A 24,022-nucleotide genomic window follows, 5' to 3' on the forward strand; every position below is an offset into this window, starting at 1 on the left:
AGGGTGGGGCCGAGAGACTTGGACATTTTACGTTGCTGTTTTTATTATGCTTAAATGCTGTTTATGCACGTTTCCCCCGGTTTCACACTTTGCCACGTCTAGTCCCAGACTAAAATGTATGTTTGAGCTGTTTTAACTGAAAGCAACTAGCACTGACATATCATAAAATATGTCAGTGTCATTGTTTTGTCTCAAGATGCACACCAGTAAAAACATATTTTTTTTTTTTTTTTTTTTCTAAGGCATGTTTATAAAAACTACTTAAATGTGCTAATTGACCTAAGGCCTAATTTTGGCTTAATCTAATCCCTGTCTGTGAAACCAGCCTTATGATTAAAGTTACGCCTCATTCGTCCCTGGACTTGAACTTTGTTACATAAATTATCCATTACATAAATAAAATAAAAAAACATGGTTATTAAACCATGGTAACCTCAAATTAACCATTGTTTTGCTATAGCAAAGTGGTTATACAAATGGTAATCAATCCACCAATGAAACATGTTTTCTACACTTTAAATAAAACCATGGTTCATTTTCATAATGTTTGATCTCTTAAATTCACATTAGCCTACTTTATTTTATTCTAATAAAACCGAAAATGCTGAATTACTACTCATACAGGTCACTTTATTTGATTAATTAAAATTGTGGGATAGCCCTGTTACTTGGTCAAAACAATCATACCAAAAAATACATTTGAGTACTTGAAAGTTGTCAAAATGTTACTCTGTGCTTTCGCTTGGTGGCTGCTATGAGACACTTGTTGCGCACTGCAGTAATCTAGATCGATATTAGATTATCATATTAATAAAAACTGGATGACTGTGCTGGTAAATGGCAAGCAATTCATTTTAAAATACATTGTAAGGTGGTGAAAATGCTGTATTACTGTTACTAAAAATAAAGCTCTTTCTGATTATACTGTTAGGCACTTGACATAATAGTGTTGTCTCTGAGGCATGGTACAAACTTGTTACTTGCGGTAAATCAAGAAAACAAGAGATTTAAACAATAAGACTAACCGTGTTGAGCTTTATAACAATGATTCGTTTTCTGTCGATAAAGGTATTCAAACAGTTGCGCACCTGTCTAATAAAACACAAAATATATTAAAACGTTTTTGGTGTTTCCATGGTTTCTGCGAAATCAAGAGTAGCCCTGATGTGACGTCAATGACAGGCGACGGAATGACACAGGCCGTTACACTGGTTAAAATAGCTCAATACTCTGGATTTAAACATTGTTTAAAACATTTGGGATAATCCACAAATCAACCAAACATATAACATTATTCTAGTGGTTTTTGGAGATTTTAATCCAAAAATCGTACATGTTGTGCCTTAAAGGTCGTTAATCAGCCATTACCTTCACCTCTTCTCTTAAAGCTACAATATGTAATTTTTATACAATACAATATCTGACCTCTTACAATAACAAAGGCGTAGGTTGATGATGCATAAGCGGAATTATGGAACTTGTCGTCATGCCGATGGATCTAATAATGTAAGTGAATACATTGATGTTTTTAACATGACTGTGGTATGAAGCAGGGCGCGATTGCTAATGCGAGACAGATATCAGCGCCACACGCGAGTCCCGCAGATATAATAAATTTCATTCTACCGGACTACCCGCAAGGTCAGAATTACTTCACACAGGTCAGTTTATTAGACGAAATGAAACTTGTGAGGTAACGCAGCGCTGTTTCACTTGGTCTATCACACTAAACTGCATTTGAGCGTGTTGAAAGTTATAATGGTATTCTATGTGTTAGTTTGTTGGCTGTATGAGACTAGCAGTAAGCTAGATCAACATTAGAATAACATACTGATCATATTCTAACATTTCATCATGTTGAGCTATATAACATTGATTCGTTCTATATACATTTGCTCACCTATCTAATAAAGTACATGCAAAGGGGCGTCCCTGTCTAGTCGTGACTCGTGAAGCTCTGTCAAGTCGGAGTTAGTCGCGGACGTGGTGCTCTCGGCATCACGAAAACGCCACGCGACATTGATCCTCGTTTTATTTCTCCTTTGGTCCATAATGTTTGAACGAAACAACAACAGCGTGAGCGTGCTGCTAGACGTAACGCAGTTGTCCACGTCTGTTGCCATGGTTACTATGGCAGTACAAGTGGAAACCAGGGATAACACGGATATTACGTAATTGGCAGGCGACAATGACCAGGGACGAGCCATTATTTAAAATTGGAATTTCTCTGAAATTAAAAATCTTTGGGAACTAAGAAATATATCACACTGTGCAAGTGATTTTTTTTATATTTTATTACAAAAATCTTACATATTGTACCTTTAATGAACTCATTTCCATCAAGACATGGTAAAACCCTGATACTACTGCACTTTACTGTAGTGATTTAGGGTTAGCGTTAATTATAATAAAACAACTGTCAACAAGCTTTAAGCACAAATGGTAACGTTCTGAGAATGAGCCAGCATTGCTTCTGGAAGTGCTGGTGGAAGAAACAGAACTAGGGCCAGTTGTTCAAAACATTTAATCTGGATCAAAATGATATGGATACACAAAAAAAAAAAAAAAAAAAAGGCTAAATGTCCAATAGTTAACTAAATAAAGAATGTTCAGGGTTCTTCTTCATCTGAGAAGGAGAGACCAGCATTTCCAAGCCCTGCTTTTAGGAGGCAGATCTGAAGTTTGCTTTGGTTTGCTGCAGTTTGGTCAGCTTGATTTGTTCCTCTGCCAGGAGTATCTGTGCTTCTGCTCTTTCAGTTTCTCGTTTAAGAAGTGATTCATAGGCATCATCATTATTATTCGGCAAAGGACGCTTCAAGCCTCTTTTCTGAGCTCCTGTGACTGCTGGCTCTACCAGTGAGGATCCAGGTTGTTCTTCAATAATAGGGCTGAGATCCAGAATGAATGTTTCCTCTGCATTAGGAGGAACTGCCTCACTTTCCTCTACAATCGTAGGCTCACCATCCCCTACAACACCTTGAATCCCGTGCAGAGCTTTAGAGTTCTCGCCTCCAATAATGTCCAGAACCACATCTGTGTATTCACCTTTCTTAAAGGGTTTGCTGCCTGTTTGGGTGTTTTTTGCTTCAGCAAGGTCCTTTGTTGCTCTGGCCCTAGTGATGTTACGTGTGACACTGAAGCTTCGATGTGCGTATCACACAAGCGACACAATTTCTAGTGAAGCCCCGTATCGGGGTGTGTATTGGTTTACTAGAGCCACGTGATCGACGACATACGAAGCCTCGCTTTCTGTCCAATCACGTGCGCGTTTCGCTTTGGGTGTCAGAAGGCTCGAACCCCAGATCTTATTTAACGAGTCATTGTAGGCTCAGTCTGGTTGATGGGTTTGTGAGGAGAGTGCTGTACTTTGAAAGTTAATCAATATATTACATTTAAATAACCAACATTTATTTTTCTTTGTTGTTGTTGTGTCTTTTTGTTTTTGTAAAATCTTTGCACTTTTGGTGATTTTAGGTAATTTGGTGTTGGTATTTGGGTTTAGGGTGAGATTAGGGAAGAGGGGAGAGGGGATAGGGTGTTGGTGTTTGGTGAAGGGTTTGTATTTAGAGCAATGGCAACAGCCAAAAAAGGAAGACTTCCCCTGTCTGGGAATATTTTGAGCTTATAGCTTCCAATGTATGTATGCATTTCTATGTATATATTATTTAAATATAAATTTAAATGAAATTATTTTATTTATTTTATTGTTGTATGTTATTTCTTACTTTCATATAACTTTTTTTAGAAGGTGAGATGCTTGGTGTGTGACAAAGAGCTTGTCTATGGAAACTACACATCATCCATGCTGAGGCATTTCAGAGCTTTACATGAGACTGCACAGCCCCATAACAATCAAAGCACACAAGGTGTTGGGACTGTTGCTTCATGATTTTTATTCATAATTGTGAATGCATTATCATGATTTCAATTAATATATGTATAATATATATTACTTCTTTCATTATAGCATCTCGCGAGCAAATGGTTGATGAGGCATTGGTCAACATGGTCATAAAATTCATTTTGATGTATAATCTATATAATAAATCTGTATCTATAATAATATAATTTTACTATAAATGTTTTGTGGACTCAAAAAGGCTTTAAAGAAAATGGTGGCTTCAAAATATGAAGAAGCAAAGAGGAAGGCCAAGGCAAACATGGAAAAAGCAACTGCTCTATCTCTAACATCGGATATGTGGACTTCTATCAACACGGATGCATATCTTGCAATAACCTGTCACTACATGACAGTTATAAGCTGAATACAGCGTTGTTGGATGTTGAGAAGTTCCCAAACAGGCTCACAGCGGAAAATATGGCCCTGGTGAAAACGAATGTTGGGCAATCAAGGACAAAGTGAAGTGTCTTGTCACAGATGCAGCAGCAAACATGATTGCTTGTGCAAGAATTCTGCAAGTGAGACATTCAGTTTGCATTGCACATGCACTTAACACCATGGTTAAGAAGTCTTTTGATCAGGTACCAGCTCTGTGTGACATTCGGAACAAAGCAAAAAAAGTGGTCACCTATTTTCGAAGCAGCACCTCTGCCAAAGAAATGTTGACCCAGGTGCAGCAAGAGATGAACAGGCCAGTTCTGAAACTAGTGAATGAAGTGGAAACAGCACTTTTCACATGCTTCAGCGGCTGCATGGGGAAAGGCAAACTGTGGGAGCATCCCTTGCCTCACTTAAAACTGATATAGCTCCACTTCATGCACAGGACTATGAAGCCATACAGCAAATTCTGTGTGTTCTCTCCCCATTCCACCAGGCCACAGTAGAGCTGTCAGAGGAAAAACGAGTGTCTGGCTCCAAAGTAATTCCTTTGCTAAAAATGATTCACCATTCATTACAGGTTGAACAACTAAGGTATTTATTTTTATTTATGTAGAATACTCATTAGCAAATTTTGATGTCTTTTTTATTAATTTTGTATTTTTGCACAGAGTAAATCATTTTGTATTTCATAGGTTAACCATGCCAATCACAAAGGAATTATCTGAGAACCTCATCAGGCGTCTGAGGGAACATATCTGGAATATGGAGTCGCTCAGCATAATGACCATGGCAACTCTGCTGGACCCAAGGTTTAAAAAGTTGGGTTTCCTTCACCAAACTAAAATGACAGAGGCTGTCAAACGGCTAAAAGCAGAATGTGGTAATGTCATCAGGGCCGAAGATAAGACCATCCCCATCATCAAGCACTCAGTCAACAGAAGCACCATCATCAACCCAACAGCCCACACCAAGCTCAAGTATTTATTTATTATTATTTTATTTTTTATTATTGTATTTTATAATTATTGACCGTTGATGTGTGTTATATACAATTTCTCCTCACACTTCTAAGGTGGAAACCTTTGGCTTCTGTTGGACAGTGCTGTGGAGCAAAGCTCAAATGCCACTTTGAATGCGATCGTAGAAGTGGATAAATACCTTACAGAGACAAACATACAAAGAGCTGAAGATCCACTTGAATACTGGAGAATGCAGAAACAAGTCTACCCCCACCTATATACATTGGCATTGCAGTTTCTTTGTTCCCGGCCTCCTCTGTACCATGTGAAAGAGTGTTCTCTAAGGCTGGGGAAGTACTGTCTAAGAGGAGAAATAGACTCAGCCCCAACACTGTGAAACAAGTTTTATTTCTACATAAAAATAATTAAAAACTTTATCAACTTTCTGTCATTCCTACAGTTACATAAGCACTATCAGTAACAAGTGTCATAAGCACATTTAATAACAGATGATCCTATCAGACAATGTCCTTATTCATTGTGTGTGTGTGTGTGTGTGTGTGTGTGTGTGTGTGTGTGTGTGTGTGCGTGCGTGCATGTGTAGAGAGAGAGAGAGAGTAGGCCTACATTAAATCTTATTGAATCATATAAGCTTATATTTTATTTTATTGTCACACTTTAATGGGAAAATGAATTTATTTAATGAACAAATCAAACACAAACATGTAAGGCTTTTATTTGTACACATAACATTGAAACTATGGAGTGTGTTGTGGTTACTTCATCTGCCAGAGCTTCTAACACAGGCTTCTGGCTGCTTTATTTTAAATAAGCACCAGATGGCGCTGGTCTCAACACACTCGAAACTTTGAATCTTTTCCCGGAACAGTCATGGGAAAGCCTCAGTGATTCATGACCCTCAGATTCTTCCATCTAAATTCCACTTGCTCCAAGGTCCTCTTCTGGCCAGACCCCATTGCATTCACATTCTGGGTGATTTCAACCCAAATGTCTTTTTTCCTTTTGTTAGTCACCATTCCACCCGCAACAGAGCTTCCTACTATTGAGGCATAATGGCACTTAACACCCTCCAGCAGTGCATGGGTTTCTGCAACAGTGAAATTAGGTCCTTTTGAGTCCATGGTTCCACCTCATCTGTTGTAGTGAACATAGTATTTATAGGCCTTGGGCATGATTGATTTAATTGAACACAAGCCACAGCTCGTCAGCCAATTGGTGTGTGGGTATTTGACAGCCATCTTACAGTATATTCAGCCTTTCTCAGAGGACTTAGAGAGAGGCACTGACATGGCAGGTATTGTCCATCACTACCACCGTTTTGGTGAAAGAGGATACCGTCAAAGGGTGTATGTTGAGCATGCACAACCACTGGAGCAATACACCACTGAAGAACTGTATGGTCGCTTTCGCTTTGGGAATGCTGATATTAAGTACATTGCAGACCTTGTCAGGCCAAAACTTCAACGAACGGAGAACCCGAAGGAGTCACAGTCTGTCTGTGGAAGAACAGGTCCTCATTGGTCTGCACTTCTATGCATCTGGGACTTTCTACCAAGTTGTTGGTGACAATATAGGAGTGGACAAATCAACTCTGAGTGATGTAGTGAAAGCTGTGTCAGTTGCATTGGCCAGCCTGGTCAATCAGTTTGTTTCACTTCCAAAGGATGTCCAGATTGCCCAGACAAAGCACAAGTTTTTTCTTTTGTGGAACATGCCCAATACTATTGGGGTTATTGACTGCACTCATGTGCATATCCAAGCACCTCATGAGAGGGATTTGGAGTACATCAACCGAAAGGGGAGGCGCAGCATCAACATCCAACTTGTGGGCGATGCTGACCTCATCACAAAACTCATCACGTGAAGTGGCCTGGGTCTGTTCATGATGCACGTATCCTGAGAGAGAGTGCTTTATACAGAGAGTTCCAAACAAACCGACCGGATGGCATAATATTAGGAGACAGTGCCTATCCACTCCTACCATGGCTGATGACTCCTTTTCTTGCAGCAACCACACCTGCGCAGGCACGCTTCAACACTGCTCATTGGAAAACAAGATGTGCAATTGAGTGTTTAAATGGAGTTCTGAAGAGACGCTTTGCATGCCTTAACTACTTGCGAGTGGAACCACAGGGAGCATGCAACATAATACTTGCGTGTATCGTCCTGCACAACATCGCTAGGTGCAATGTCCCTCTCTGGGATGATGTTTAGGATGCACCTGAGCCTGTTGAAGAACCAGACCAACCTCTGGCGTTCTGTCAGAATGAGGGACTGACTGGACATATAGTAAGGGATGCAATTTTTAGACATTATTTTTGACAGGCTCATCTCTGATGATTGTTTCTTTGAAATGAATATACAGTGATGAATGACAGAAAAATGGAATACATTATTTTTGTTTGTTATTGAAATCTGTTTGGGGGATTATTTCATGGGGACAAGATCATTTTTATTTTATTTTTACTTTACTATACTGAATAGCTTAATTGGTAGCCTATGTGCTATGTCTACTGTATCTACTTTATCACTGTTACAACGGTTGCACAAGTCAAGTGCAAAATATAAATAAAAGTTTATACACTAAATGATAAAATGTATTATTTGACCAATTTTAAAGTTTTACTACATTTTCTTCCTGGAATCCACCTTGAATAAAATTAATGAATTGAATAAAGAATAAAATTATCTAAATCCTACTGACAAGTTTTGAACAACACAACCTGAAGGTTTGATCCAGATTAAAACTAGGACTGGATTCCGTGATCTAATCTGATTTCAGATTCCTTCTTTCCCTTTTGAACAACCCATTTTCAAGATTTGATCCAATCCGATTACCAAAATCCGATCAGTTTACCTTTGAACAACTGGCCCTAGGACATAAAAGATACCAATTCAATTAAGGTCCATCTTAAACTTATTAAAAAATACAAATTCTGATGTTTAAAGAAACAGACATAAAGCCAATGTTCTGACCTTTATTTGACTGGCTTTGCAAGAGGTGACTGTTTTTCACTATAACCTGTTTGAGCTCGTCTATATTGTGTAATCCTGTTTTCTTCACCAATGTTGCCACTTCACTGAATAGTGAATCAGCTTGCAGCAGCATGTTAAGTCATTTATGTCTTGTTTCATTAGAGCATGTGCAACAACTTCCTGTATTAGAGATAAAACTTCTCCACGTGCATTACAATAGCCACATTCTGTACAATCAAATGGTAACTTTCCCCCTGGAGTCTGGACTGCATAAGTGAGATACAATTAGATGCATATTCTATATGAAACTACTTGTTTTACTTGTCAATGTTTATATGTAATGTACTGTGTGTGTGAGTGTGTGACCTCAGGTTGCTCCAGGGGGCCTGCCACTGTAATTAGAGTACTGCAAATCACTTTAGATGAAAGCATCTGCAAAATGACAGCTTGCTATTTATTTTCATACTAAATATAAATCTGAACGTGAATATGTTTTTTAACATTACCTATCAAATTTTTTTTTAAACAGATGGAAAAATGGGGGGGAAATGCCTGCATATGGAAACCTAGAGAATGGCCACAACCATATGTAGTCCAAGACTAGTTGCCCACTGAAGCTAAGCAGTGTTGAGCCTGGTCAGTACCTGGATGGGAGACCTCCTAGGAAAACTGCTGGAAGAGGTGTTAGTGAGGCCAGCAGGGGGTCTCACCCTGTGGTATGTGGGTCCTAACACCCCAGAATAGTGATGGGGACACTATAACAAGCACTGTCCTTCAGATGAGATGTTAAACTCCTGACTTCTCGTAAAGAGTAGGGGTGTAACCCTGGTGTCCTTGCCAAATTCCCTCTATTGGCCCTTATCAATCATGGCCTCCTAATAATCCCCACTGAATTAGTTCTATCATTCTCTCTCGTCTCCACCTATAGCTGGCATGTGGTGAGCGCACTGGTACCGGTGTACACCGGTACTGGCTGAACACTGGTGGTGGCTGAGGAGATTCCCCCTAACATGATTGTGAAGCGCTATATAAATACCTCATTCATTCATTAGAGCTGCACAATTCTGGATAAATAGAGATCACTATTTTCTCAATATTCTCAAAAGGCAACTAAACAAAATAACGTGATTTACAAGATGTTCTGACAAAAATGTAAAAAAATCTATAAATATATAGGCTATTTAAAAAATATTTAATTAATCTGAATTATAATTTTTTTTTTTTAGAACTTGGTTTGAATGAATGATTCAATGACTCGCTCATAAAGAATTAACTTGATTAATTACTGGATGAATCAGCTTTTTTGAACATCTCTGGACTGAATGATTCAATGACATATATTTTTTAACAGCACTTCTTGCCACCTACTGGTGTAACCTATACATGACAACTGCTCTCTTTGGGTCAGCGGCAGCGCGAACGCAGATCTTTTACCGATTAATCGTGCAGCAGTGCAGCTCATTGATACAAACTCTCGTTTAATATAAAAATTAGCATGACCAAAAACACTGTAAGATCAGATGAGAAACCACTCCATGTGGAAAATATACACCAATTTGGACATTCTTAAAGAAACAATACTTTCATTCATCAAGGATGCATTAAATTGATGAAAATATATTTAGCCTATATTTTACAAAAAGATTTATATTTTAATTAAATTATTTTCTTGAACCTTCTTTAAATATGTATAATGTATCACAAATCAACTGATAGTAAGAAATGTTACTTGAGCACAAAATCAGCATTTCAGAATGATTTCTGATGGATCATCTGACACTGAAGACTGGAGTAATGATGCTGAAAATTCAGCTTTCACAGGAATAAAGTACATTTTAAAATATATTAAACTATAGAAAACAGTTATTTAAAACTGTAATATTTCACAATTTTTCAATATTTCCAAAATGTTTTTAAATTTTACCGACCCCAAACTTGATGCACATTTTAGGGTTAAAATCCATCTCCATCTTGAACCAACTTCTAGTTTAGACCCATAAAATACTGTCCCAATCCCAAGCTTTTCAACCAAGTTCCAGATGTTACAAGACAAACAACAAGGTAAAGGGTTTCCTTTTGTTTAACATTTCTGCAATAATCAGCATAATATTAACCAAATAATTAATATTATTTGCCATTTTATAACCCACCATTGTCATTAGACCTTCGTCTACTTTCATTCTAATTTATACACTTGTTTCTGTTTCATAGTTACAGTACATGACTATGGTATGCGAAAACAAAAGAACAATATAGCCTGTGCCAGATGGGACTGATTTTTCCCCTCAAACATTTAAATCCCTTTTTGCAGCCGCATTCTACTTCACAGAGAACGCTTCAGTCTCATTTGCATGTTAAATGATTTATCTGTCTCTTCAGGTATTGAAAAAGTGAGGCGAGCAAATCCATTAAACACTCTGTAAAAATGGCCAGCCTTCAGCTACAGCAGAAGAAACGTTGCTTCTGGATGGTTCATTTCCATATCTGAACTCCATATCATCTAAAGCATTAGCCTAAATTGCAGTGACCTTGAGATAATCTTTATGAAGCAGTTAAGATAATATAAAACAATTAACTCAGTACTATGCAAAAGTCTTAGGCATTTTTCTATCAATTAAGGATACTCCATCCAAATGCCTATAGCCTAAAAGTCTTAAGTTGACATGTAATATAAGTTTCAGCATGATTGATAACCTATAATAACCTATAATATCGTGACAGACATTTCCCCTTTATTGTCTTGCACAAACAACTCCAGCCCTGCAAGATAAGGCTATCCAGATCACAGGCAAACAACTAATTCAGATGTTTTATTTACACTGGCAAACAGCATCTGTCTGCTGACTGTCGTCAGGTTCACTAAAAAAGGCAAAAATGAACCACTCTCATCTATTCCGTACTGAAATTGATATCTTCTCTGACATCAGTATCCTGCTTCTTTAGAAATGTAACTTAACACGTATTCAGCTATTGTACATCACCTACGAGACCACTAGTGAAACCAATCTGAATTATGACACATAATGTTATCACAAGACACTGATCTTTATGTCAATCATAATGAATTAAAAACTGAAGACATCATGCTGAGTTTAATCTAAACTTCCTATCCTTTAGCAAATTGATCTTTTGTAGTTCGTGTTGGCATGTTTGTTACATAATCAGCTCAAGGTCAAAGCGTACAGCAAGTGCGCATGAGTACACTCTTTCACGTTGTTCCATGAAGGCAGCTGCTGCATCATTGGCCCGGGTTTACTTAGAGTCACTTTAATATTTGCATACCTTGTGCCTAATGGTTGCAAATCGTCCTTGACGCAATCTCTCTAACACAATCCATGTGTTTATCAACTAAATTTAGGTCTATGTTAGGGTTGCTTTTGACTATTTGGCATTCTTAGACCTAACAAATGCTAAGGAAAAGGTAAACAGGTTAAGAAACATCGACTTGCTTAAATTAAATTGTGTGCTTTTAAACATTCATTGGGATTGTGTATAATCAATTGGCTAGATTACATTATTTGTATTATATGTTTTATTAATTAGTGCTGTCAAATCGATTATTCACATCTAACATAAATTTAGTTTGTTTGCATAATATGTGTGTATATATTTATATATATACATATCTGTGTGTGTTTGTATGCGTGTCTGTATACACACACACATATATTGTCCCCTTGGAATTATAAGGTTCTATCTGACATTTTTGTCAAAATTTAGTTATTCACATATTCTTATTCTGTGACCCCTTCTTTACATTATGTGATGTTTTTTAAGTTGTGTACATTTTGGAACTTTTTATTTAGAAAATAAAAAGGTTCTTTCTACACAGTCGAATGGAATGCAAAAACTTTAAAGCTCAATATCTCAAAACTGCTCAGAACGCAGATAGAACCTTATAATTCCAAGGGGATGATATACAGTACATACACTAACACAGACATATATATAATGTATATAAATATAATAATATATACACACACACACATATATTATGTAAACAAAAACTTTAATGTTAGATGCGATTAATCGATTTGACAGCACTAATGTCCTTTAAAAACCAGCCTATGCTGCTTTGGTCTTAGCTAATTTATGCTGGTCTCCCAGGCTGAAACCAACAAAAAAATTCTAAAACCAGCTAACAGACCAGCCTGACCATGTTGGGACACCAACTAAAACCAGCACAGTCATTGTTTATACAGTCTACAGTAAATTGTAGAGTTTATAAAAAAAGTCACATCAACTATAGTACTTGAGCCCTGGAAATCCTATATCAGTTAAAATCCACAGTTATCATATCACATGTGATATCTACAGTAACTTATTTAGCAAGTATATTTCATGAACAAGTAGGATATTACTTGTAACTGGTATTTGCACAGTCATTGGGCCCTATTATACACCCAGGCGCGACGCAAGGGTTTTTTGATAGTTTCAGCCCGACCCAGTTATCATTTTCACATCCTGCGCTGTAAGTTGTTTAAATAGCAAATGCATTTGCGACCATTTGTGCGGCTATGGGCGTGCTGGTCAGAAAATGAGGTGTGTTCAGGCGCATTGTTGGCACGTTGCTATTTTGACGCAACTGAAATAGACTGCACAATATTTTTTGGGTTATTTAAAGAGCGCATTAGTAGGCTAATATGCACCTATAGGCGGGTCCACAACGTGCGTACACCCCAGCAAACACAGAACGTTGGCACAACGTACCCAACCTTCTAACAACGTTTTAACAACATGGACAAAAGGTTGCTATAACTACATTGTGTGGTGAAGGTTGTTACAGCGTTGTCTCAGTGTTGACACTAAACCACAGTTCAGGGCCATTGCTTAAGATTGTGCCTAAAGCCTGGAACACACACCAGGCCAACGCTGACGAACTAGCGCTGATGAAAGCCGACTGTGTTGTCACCCCTCGTCGGGGTAAAAAGCTTCACTTGAACACACAGGGAGAACTACAGCCGACTGTTAGCTAGAATGCGTGTTCTGCACCTGCGTGTAAATGAGACAACTATCTATTTCTGCAGATATATTCGTCTATATTCGTCATTCAAAAAGGGAAACCGATGAGGACCAATAGACCTTTCTCACAACTTCCGTATTTGTGACCGGAAATACGCAATCGTCGTGGCAATCTACTTCCTCCGCAGTCAAAGCAACATAAAAAATGGCGCAAGCAACTAGCAAGAGCTATTGACACGCTAATGATGTGTCATTTTAATTAACAGTTCAGTAACAGTTAGCCTCGCTCTCTACTTACCTTGATATTTATGGACAAATTCCGTGTGGAAATTTTTTTACCCTTTATTTCTTTTTTTCTTTTTGGTGATGGAGTTTTCCTCTACGAGTCGTCACATCAGCAAATGTAATATTGGGCAAATCGGTTAATGAAGTTGTGTAGACTCTTTGATCCATTTTAAACTTGCCCGCGTTTATGTTTTTCTGGTGTGTTGAGGCTTGACAGGAACTCCGCTTCCACAACGATTACGTATTTCCGGTTATTGTGAGAAAGGTCTATTTCAGCCGACGGTGCGGAACACACTGAGGAAACTTAGTCGACAGACGCACAAAAACTGCCCGGTCGGCTTGTTGTGTTCCAATAAACACCTGTTTATTTTTTCTTTTGATCTGTCGTCTCATTCGTTTCTTTGCTATGTCTGCTCATGCTAGTTAACGTTAGTCCACTCCACTCCCTGTATAGGCTAATATGTCTTTTTTTGTCTTTTTTTTTCCACAAATGTATGACTTTTGGAAGTGCAATTTGATTACAATATGCAGTTTTAATAAAGTTGAATTAGCTAACCTTCTATGTCATTTTTACTCTTCAAAGTGTACACTTGCTGGTGTTGATTATAATGAATTTACTGTTAGGCCAATAAACAATATTTAAAAAGTATATAATTATCTAACATATGACTAATTAAAAATTAACCACAAAACATAACATGCTAAATGTGGTATATCTATATAGCAGTTTAAGTTTCATATTTAAATATAATTTTATTTTTCAAAACACGAGAAAGCTTCTCAAAAAACCTCTGACTGGCTAGTCTAGATTCTGGCTTTTTTTTTTACTCTTTACAGAGGCTGTTACAGAGATCATTGTGATACATCAGATCAGGACAGTTATTTCATTGATATATTTCAAGGGGTAGGATCATCTGCATGTAATTCCATGTAAAATCGCTTACAGCACCTTTAAACGGCGGGTGAAAAAGACACACTCAAGGTATTTGGTTAAAAAAAATTGCTCTGTACATTCAAAATAAAATTCACAAAGCACGTAACTTTACAAAAATGGTGAACAGCCAGTGAAAGAGGATGTGAGTGATTACATTTTCTATGCAATGTACAATATACTTTTTTTTTTATAATGCCAGATAGTTTAAGAACTGAGAAGAATACTATGAATACACAGCACAAGTGCAGTAAATGTTACTGAAAATTTTAAAAGGAGAGCTCTGAAGTTCCTTTCAAACTTCCTAAAATCTCTCTCTAATCAAGTTGAATAGAAAAAAACACAATTCACATTTGTCTACTTGGACATGATGCAAAATGTACACTATTTACAGTTTAAGTCAACAGTCAATAAATAAGTGTGAGATCCTTAGTGAAATTTGAGTCTATATCGAAAGTCAACATCATAGGTGGGCTGCAAAACACCCAGTCCGGCCCGAGACTGATCCAGCGGTGGTTCTTTCACATCAGAGTCCAAAAGTTCCATCTCAAAGTACGCTAGCAACAGAGACAGGAACTGCTTAATCTCGTGCACCGCAAAGAAACGGCCCGGACACTTGGTCACCCCAGAGCCGAAGGGCATGTAGTAGTATCGAAGTTTGCGTCCGTTTCGGTAAAAGCTGGTCTTCTCCTGTCCATTCTCGTCAAGGTATCTATCGTACTTGTATGTCTGTTTGTGGCAAAAAACAAAACAAAAAAAAGATAAAGATAAAAGATAAAATGTACAGGTTAATTCAAATATTTTTCTCAGGTGAAAGCTGCTATTTATCTATTAAACACCAGCAAAGAACATAATACTCACCAGAGGATTGTCATAGACCTCAGGATCAAAGTGAATCATCGGGGGGTATAGAGCTATTACATCATCTTTACGGATGTGGTAAGACTCATTGTTGTCCAGGTGAAGAAGGAAATCACTCTTGGCCATTCTCACATTCAGGGACGCACTGGACAGTCTCATCGCCTCTTTAATGACACTGTCTGAAATTGCAGGGAAGCTTTACTCCACATGACCTTTTGGTAGGCTATGTTAAGAATGTTGAATACATAAATGTTGAAATATTTTCAAATTGTTTCCCACCTAGAACTGGCATGTTGTCCAACTGTTCCCTTGTTAGTACAAGTCGAGAATTTGGGGGATCGACTTTCTGATGAGAACTTTCAAACATTCGCCTCACCTCCTCGCTAGCAGCTTTCATGGCAGCAGGGCACCTGAAAACAAGCAGAAGTTTTGTCATCATCCTAACAAGTACATTATTGAACTGTTCTCTGTTGTATACAATAATATAGATCAGTTTGACAGTTTAACGCTTCCATATGGGTACAGTAAATGTCTTTTCCAAGAACACTCTAATGCTTATCTCCATACTACAATTACTGTATTTATCTATGCTGGTTTATAACTCTGGGGAGTGACTACTGTGCAGTTTTATGCAGGCTGAGTATGAGTTGTACCTGATCATATAGAACAAGGTCCAGAAGGTTGCAGGTAAAGTGTTGGCTTGTGAAGCCCATAGTATGGCCACATGGGTCCTGGCTTTACTCAGCTCATTGAAGGTAGATAATGTGTCATTCAAGAGCATGCGCAAGGATACGAGGTCAGACATATTGGTACGCTTGCTGAGGTTCTCGTGAAGCATAGTCTTGGCGAGGTTCTCGCGAGCACTGTAGGCACTCTTGAAAACGTGAATGGGGAGGCCAGCGATCAGAGCAGGAAAGATCTTATCAAATTCTTTAAAGTTCTCCAGAGCATTGAGCACCAGAGCTTTTTGGGCTTGCTGACGTGCAATGCTCTGGTCCCCATCCAATTCCTTTCCAAAGAGGGTCAGGTAGCCAGCTTCAAACATGGTCTTGTAGCAGAAGGCAAAAATACCATCGCTCTGCCACTTGGAAGTTTCGGCCTTCAGCATGCCTGACTGCAACATGGTGCTCTGAAGGTTTTCCATCATGGTCTCAATTAGAGAAGACAAGGCGTCTCCTTGCAGGGTCTTTAGGAAGGTCTGATGCAGATTTTCGGTGGTGTAACCGTGGCTTGGATCCATGCTCTCATGACCAAATGCCTACAAGAACAAATGCATGTCATTATATGTCAACTTAAGTAGTTAATTTTGTAGTTAGATTGCTGAAATAATCAAAAAGTTATTTCCAGTACCTTTGCAGAGGCATCGAAGTGAAATTTCTTCCAGTCCAGATGCCTTCCTTGGCGGATGACGGAGTGGTAGGAGAATGGATCACAAAGGAAATGGACATACTGGCCAGCGATCTTGCATGTAAAAATGTGACCATATTTCTTCTGTCTGCTGCGAAGAAACTCCAAAGGGTTTGCCCCAAACTGAAGAGCACAGCCAAGGTAAGGGATCCAGCCATTTTCCACTGGAGGCTCCCCGGGCTGTCTGAAACACCCACAATGTCAAACAATTACAAAACAGCTCATGTTTAAGAACAAGAATCAAGTTCTGACATGTAGTTTAGTTTTTAGAGAACTTAAAAGAACTTACTCTTGATTCTATGCAATACCATACAAAGATTATTATAATTTTTTTGTGAATATCTTACATCTTTCATTTAAAGAAGTACCCTGCGAGTTTAAGTCATTAAGCATTACATAACATTAGTTGTCAAACAGATGCGAATCCCACCATCCCCATGATGTTCCTAAGATCAGTGAAGCTTTTAGTCACAGATCTGTGGGTATTACCTTCTGCGTATTCCTGTGATAAGCCAAAGACAGCAACAGAGCCCAACCACTATGGCCCAAATGAGGGCAATGCTTAGGATCATAACTGCTGGGGAGACAAAAACTGGAGGAACTAGAGTGTGGCTGTAATCCTTGAAGATGCACTCATACACTCTTAGCCCTGTTTTTATATGATTCACCACAAGCCACAGCCCCTGACGTAACCTCAACTAATGACTGCCTCCAACACTTTTTTCTGAAAACGTGCCAGATGCCTTTAAGAAAAAAACCCCTGGATAGGTGTATATGTGTTTGTGTGCTTGTCCTTGAACGGAGTCCATGGACACCTCCACCTGAGGGCCAGTAGACTGTACTTTGATAGTACTGCAAAGTTGGGAAACAGCTTCAAGGTCTTTGATGTGTGTGTTTTTTTGAAAACTCTCTGAAACTCATTTAAAAAATTTAAACATGTCGATTAAGTCATGCTTTTTAAGTGTCAGTTTTTTAAAAAGCAATGGCCTAACCATTCTCTGTAGATATGCTAAAGCCATGCTATGTAAATATGCAAATTCATTTCTGTGAATATATTGCTATAGAAACCCATATTTCACAACCACAGGTCTTTCAGACAACAAAACTAGTTTTTAACAACGAATGCGTACGCCTACATACTATTTTTTTAAGTCAATGTTTTGATTGCGGCACAAAATCTATTGATGACTAAAAGGTTGAGGTTGCATCAGTGTCACAAATTAAAACATCTCATCCATCATTACATTTAATATATTTAAACAAAAATGATATCGCTCTTATGCAACACCAGTTGTGTCTAAAATAATGTATATTCTGTTTTGCAGCTTGATTGTGTCAGATGAGCAAGTATAGCGAATGATTAGTCATATTTTCAGCAGAGGTCTTCTGAGTATTTCCCTTTCCTGGTGATGAGGAGAGGTCAAAAAGCTGTATGAATTGGCAAAGTGTTTATTTATTAAGCAAGAACTAGAAGTATACACTATTGTAACCTTAATGTGACAGGTCACTTCTGGATAAACGGTCACAGATCGCTGGTAACTGGTGCTCTGCCCGAAAACCTAAAAGCATTAGTGAGATCAGTCAGTTTAGAGTCAGACATAGGCTACTGTTAAAAAACTCACTGACATGAGCTAGTAAGTAACATTTTCATAACAGCCTTGTTCAGGCTGGTTTAATATGATTTCAAGCATCAGACGAATAATCAGAGTGAATGAGCATAGACATGATTTTAGGAATGGATAATTACTAACACACCTTGTTTTGTTACCTTTGGGCATTTAATCAATTACACCTGCATGCAGCAGTCCGAGAATTAAGATTAAAATGAATTCAACATTCTTCTCAGATATTATTGGCAACTTAATGGATCGGTAACACTTTAACATGAAGTGTAAATGTAAAAAATACTTTAAAAGCTCCTAGTTCATGTTAATTTCAACATTCACTTATGCATTATTAAAATCAAATCAATATTTGTTGATATTATTTAATGGACCTGCAGCTAATGAGACCTTATTTAAAAATGTTACCAAAAGATCAATAATCAGCTTTAAGTGCCAATGTATTGCTGATCTTATCAAAAGCACCGTTTGAATCTTAATATGTGTGACGTGTCTCACTGAAATGAGTTAACTTTATTGATAAGGTCCAGATGAAGGCCATGTTCATCAACTTTAATAATTAACACTGTGATGGCCAGGCATTCATTTGACCTTGAAACTGCAGATAAACCAAACAATCTGCTGCAATCAAAGCACTATATACTGTATCCTCAGAGAGCCTCTTTCCCCATAGTTTGTTCAGCTCACAAACCGTTACAAAATGTTTGAAAAGTAAAATGTAGCATCATATGTACATACCAATAAAAAGTGTGAGGGGGCTCAGTTATGTAGTGCGGTGGATTTTTTATAGATACAATTAATTATGTTACTAACCATGGAAATCTGACTTTAGATTTTAAACTTATGATAAACTTTTATCACACTTCCCATTTTCATGTCTGATGGTGACTAACTTTCCACTCCAGATCTAACAATAAAACAAAACAATTCTTACTTTCTTTTATTTAGGATGTAGCTGTCACAGTGTCTGGTTTATGTTCCCTGGTGTCCACTAGAGGTCCTCTTCCCCCACGGTGTCATTCACATTGGAACTGCATTCCCCACAATCCTTGTCTGCACTCATCACTGTTCATTGCACCCAGGGGGGCAGGGTTTTCTATTATTTTGAAGGTACCCCCGGGCGCCGCCATTGGCTAGCGGACCCCCACCTGCTGTTAGCATCCCATTGACTCCCATTCATTTTGGCGTCACTTTGACAGCGAATAACTTCACATCTGAGGCGTTTAAAGACTCCATTTGTCCATTGTTTATTTCTAAAGAAACACGAAAATGTATAAAAGGCTTCATTACCTTGTAGCTTCCGTTATGGCCCCGTAGAAGCAATTTTTGTAAAATTAGGCTAACGATTGTGTCATAACCACGCGACTCTCTGTCGCACAGTAGAGAATTACCGTATGGACAGGAGGAGAAGCTCGCGCGCAATCGCGGGGACGTGGAGGCAAAGTGACAAAATAATTAATCAGAATACATAGCAAAAGTTTCTCCTGCTGCTAGCTCATGGACACCTCCTACTCACACTCTCCGTCTCTGCAAGTTTCGGAAGGGAATGATTTAGATTTCTCTTGGCACAGCTACTAGAAGACAGACGGGTTGCTCACGTCACATCTACGTCGTCAAGCTCAGTTTGAGTCTGCGCAGTACGCTCGACCCCCAGGAAGTAAGAGCTTCTATTTGACTTCACTTGTCTCCGTTGAATCCAATGGGGTCGCTGTGTCCAGTTTATATACTGTCTATGATTGCACCCAGCTGTTTCCCATCATGATTGTTAGTTTCTGTGTGTATAAATACCCTGCCTGTTTAGTGTTTGTTATGGAGTCCTTGTTTAATGTCATTGCACCTCTGTGTTCATGCCTGTTTGTGTCTTGTTTTTGGACTGCTTTTGTATGGATTTTGACCCTTTGCCTGGACTAGTTTGTGAGTACGGATTACCCTAATAAATAATACTGCTTTTGGATCTACTGCTTTTGATGTGTGTTGTGACAGAAGGACTCCGTCATCACTAGATCCAGCAGTATGTTTTTAAATGTCTCTTCCCCAGCCTGCCCGATGCACATCTGCCGATCCAGAGACTGTTCACGTCACGTCTGCCGATCCAGAGACTGTTCACGTCACGTCACGTCTGTCGATCCAGAGACTGGTCACGTCTGTCGATCCAGAGACTGGTCACGTCTGCCGATCCAGAGCCTGCACATCGCCATCAGAAGCGGAGGAGGAGGAAGACCTCCAGTCTCCCCAAAGACCCGGAGGTCGTCACCATGCAGCCCGCTGTCGTCCCGGAGGTCGTCACTGTGCAGGTCGCTGTCATCCCGGAGGTCGTCCCCGTGCAGACCGCTGTCGTCCCTGTGCAGCCCGCTGTCGTCCCGGAGGCCGTCCCCGAGAAGCTTGCCCTGCCGGCGCCGCCCAGGCGCCTCGCCCTGCTGACGTCGCCCAGGCGCCTCGCCCAGCAGGCGCCGCTCCGGTGTCTCGCCCTGCCGGCACCACCCCAGCGCCTCGCTCTGCCAGCTCTGCCCCAGTGTCTCGCCCTACCGGTTCCACCGATGCAACCTACCGAGCCAGTGCTTCGTCACGTCTGCCGATCCAGAGACGGTTCAGGTCACGTCTGCCAATCCAGAGACGGTTCAGGTCACGTCTGCCGATCCAGAGACGGTTCACGTCACGTCTGCCGATCCAGAGACGGTTCACGTCACGTCTGCCGATCCAGAGACGGTTCACGTCACGTCTGCCGATCCAGAGACGGTTCACGTCACGTCTGTCGATCCAGAGACGGTTCACGTCTGTCGATCCAGAGACTGGTCACGTCTGCCGATCCAGAGACTGTTCACGTCACGTCAGCCGATCCAGAGACTGGTCACGTCTGTCGATCCAGAGACTGGTCACGTCTGCCGATCCAGAGACTGTTCACGTCACATCTGCCGAGCCAGTGTCTTCGGACAAGATGGCCGCCGCTGAGCCTGTGTCTCCGGACAAGATGGCCGCCGCCGAGCCGGTGTCTCCGGACAAGATGGCCACCGCCGAGCCTGTGTCTCCGGACAAGATGGCCACCGCCGAGCCTGTGTCTGTTCCTGAGCTGGTGTCTGTTCCTGTTCATAAGCCAGTGTCTCTGGACAAGATGGCCACCGCCGAGCCAGTGTCACTGGACAAGATGGCCACCGACGAGCCTGTGTTCCTGTGCCTGAGCCGGTGTCTGTTCCTGTGCCTGAGCCGGTGTCTGTTCCTGAGCAGGTGCCTGTTCCTGTTCCTGAGCTGGTGTCTGTGCCTGTTCCTGAGCCGGTGCCTGTTCCTGAGCGGGTGCCTGTTCCTGTTCCTGAGCTGGTGTCTGTGCCTGTTCCTGAGCCGGTGCCTGTTCCTGAGCGGGTGCCTGTTCCGTGGCCGCCCGAGGGGTCGTCTCTGCCTTGGCCGCCCGAGGGGTCGTCTCAGCCCTGGCCGCCTACACGACCTGCTCCACCCTGGATTCTTGTTTTGGTTGTTTTTTGTGGGTCTTGGAGCGTCTGGTAGCCGCTCCGTAGAGGGGGGGTTATGTCACAGTGTCTGGTTTATGTTCCCTGGTGTCCACTAGAGGTCCTCTTCCCCCACGGTGTCATTCACATTGGAACTGCATTCCCCACAATCCTTGTCTGCACTCATCACTGTTCATTGCACCCAGCTGTTCCCCATCATGATTGTTAGTTTCTGTGTGTATAAATACCCTGCCTGTTTAGTGTTTGTTACGGAGTCCTTGTTTAATGTCATCGCACCTCTGTGTTCATGCCTGTTTGTTTCTTGTTTTTGGACTGCTTTTGTATGGATTTTGACCCTTTGCCTGGACTAGTTTGTGAGTACGGATTACCCTAATAAATAATACTGCTTTTGGATCTACTGCTTTTGGTGTGTGTCGTGACAGAAGCCTAACTTTCGATATGATCTAACCTTCTAACAAACTTTTGACTAAATGTAACCTTGGTCAAATGGAACTTTGAAAATGTGTTTTTTTGTGAGACCCAGATAGACTAAACATCGACAGTAGACGAGTAGACGATTTGTAGACTCTACGATTTGTAGATGAGACCCAGAAAGTTAGGTTTAGGGAAAAATCTACCACAATAGCATGAAGGCATTCATAAAGCTTTAAGGCTGCTGTTATTCTCACGTGCATTTAAAGATTGAATTGAACTGAAAATAGGTTTTTATTAAACATTAGCCATTACTCCAAATGTAAAGTCTTGGAAATACCATATTGTTCAAGTTTGTGTTGCTGAAACAGTAACAGTAAAAATACATGCTTTTTTTTTTTTAGATAAATTCTTCATATTATTGGGCCTTTTTTTTTTTTTTTTTTTTTTGCCAGGTAAGACATGGACATATTTTGTTGATCCTAGAACAACATTACTGTCTGAAAATTACCCCTAAACAAATCCCTACCCATCCCTACCTATAATTTGTACATTTTAATGTGTTTGAAAGACAAAAGCCTTCCAGAGACAGTAATACTTATATGACTCACTGAGTGATAATTCAAATAATAATTAATGTGTTAATCAGAAGCTGACTATGCAATTGAGAAAACTCTGCTTACATGTGAAATGATTTCTGTAAATGCAGTGATGAAATGCTGTGTGGGTCTCAGTTTTCAGTGATCAGCACATGACAAGTGGTCTGTGTGTGTGATTCCATAAACCTAGAAGACCTTCTGAAGCAGTAGACTTTTGAAGAAAGAAAAATGTAAAATATAACAAACAAATAGAATCAATGAATTATGAATAATTTACTGCTTTTGGGAGAATAACATATAATCATGTAATCAATAGAAAAGTAACTGTAGTCTGATTACAAGTATTTTAAAATGTAATATAATCTAATTACAATTTTTGGAATATTATTACGTAATACCGTTTACATGTAATGAGTTACTTCCCATCACTGGTTATAAGGGCCAATAATGGTAAAATACAGGTAAGATACAGGAAAGAGAAAGAAGAATATGTTTAATATAGTGCCCATCCAACTTGGCTTTTGGCTATTTACACAAACTTTATGTGCAGGGTAAATTTGTTTGAAAAGAAAACTCTTGCCTGTGAAGCTGAGCAAAGACTCCAGGCCTGAACTATTTAAGGGAATGTTTGAAAACCCCTGGTTTAGCGAAATTAGGGCGAAATTCTAAATAAAAGGATAAAATAAAAAGGATATTAAAAGAATAGAACATAAACAAACAAACAACAGATTGTATTTTGATGTAAGAAAGTAAAAGTTCATGTCTGGTTTTGTATATAATCTGAATCAGCAGGACACCTTGTTTAATTTGTTATATAACATCTAAAAGCTTTTCACCTACATATAAAAAAAAGACTTATCATTGCTGATCAGACGGTGAGGGTCATAACATAACTTTCCAAAGCACTTGGACTGCAAAATGATTATACAACACAGGACAATGTAGTGGAGATGGGGTAATGCATGTTGTAACATCATTTTAACTAATTAGAAATTAGCTACTGTGGTGAAATCTCTATCATACATAAGCACCACCCTCCGGTAGTGCCAGTTGTAAGACTTTGTTTGAAAATAAATAGGATTTACCCCAAAGGCTGAGGAAAGCCTTTCCCTGGAATTAAACATTTATTCAATTGTATTAGCTTGAATACTATCTCTATCCATACCCACAACTGACTTGAAACTATAGCGCTGGGATCACATCAATGAAAATAATACGTCAGAGACCGTGAAGAGAAGCACATTCCAC

At 39.5% G+C, this 24,022-nt stretch overlaps 1 protein-coding gene and 1 pseudogene across 2 annotated transcripts; one reads left to right on the forward strand and one right to left on the reverse strand.

The window, feature by feature from the left end:
* The first annotated feature begins 6,549 nt into the window (after positions 1-6,549).
* LOC311292383 (putative nuclease HARBI1) lies at positions 6,550-7,476 on the forward strand (annotated as a pseudogene). Its single transcript has one exon. The product of its transcript is annotated as a putative nuclease HARBI1 (transcript).
* A 6,879-nt stretch (positions 7,477-14,355) lies between these two features.
* On the reverse strand, positions 14,356-17,328 carry cyp7a1 (cytochrome P450, family 7, subfamily A, polypeptide 1). The gene is made up of 6 exons (XM_084410524.1): positions 17,174-17,328; positions 16,628-16,868; positions 15,931-16,535; positions 15,557-15,687; positions 15,278-15,456; positions 14,356-15,145 (listed from the first exon to the last, which is right to left on the reverse strand). The coding sequence occupies exons 1-6, from the start codon at positions 17,254-17,256 to the stop codon at positions 14,846-14,848; spliced, it is 1,539 nt and encodes a 512-aa protein (XP_084266650.1). The 5' UTR covers positions 17,257-17,328; the 3' UTR covers positions 14,356-14,845.
* Positions 17,329-24,022: the final 6,694 nt, after the last annotated feature.

Source organism: Rutilus rutilus (assembly GCF_951802725.1).
Source record: "Rutilus rutilus genome assembly, chromosome: 6".
Lineage (NCBI taxonomy): Eukaryota > Metazoa > Chordata > Actinopteri > Cypriniformes > Leuciscidae > Rutilus > Rutilus rutilus.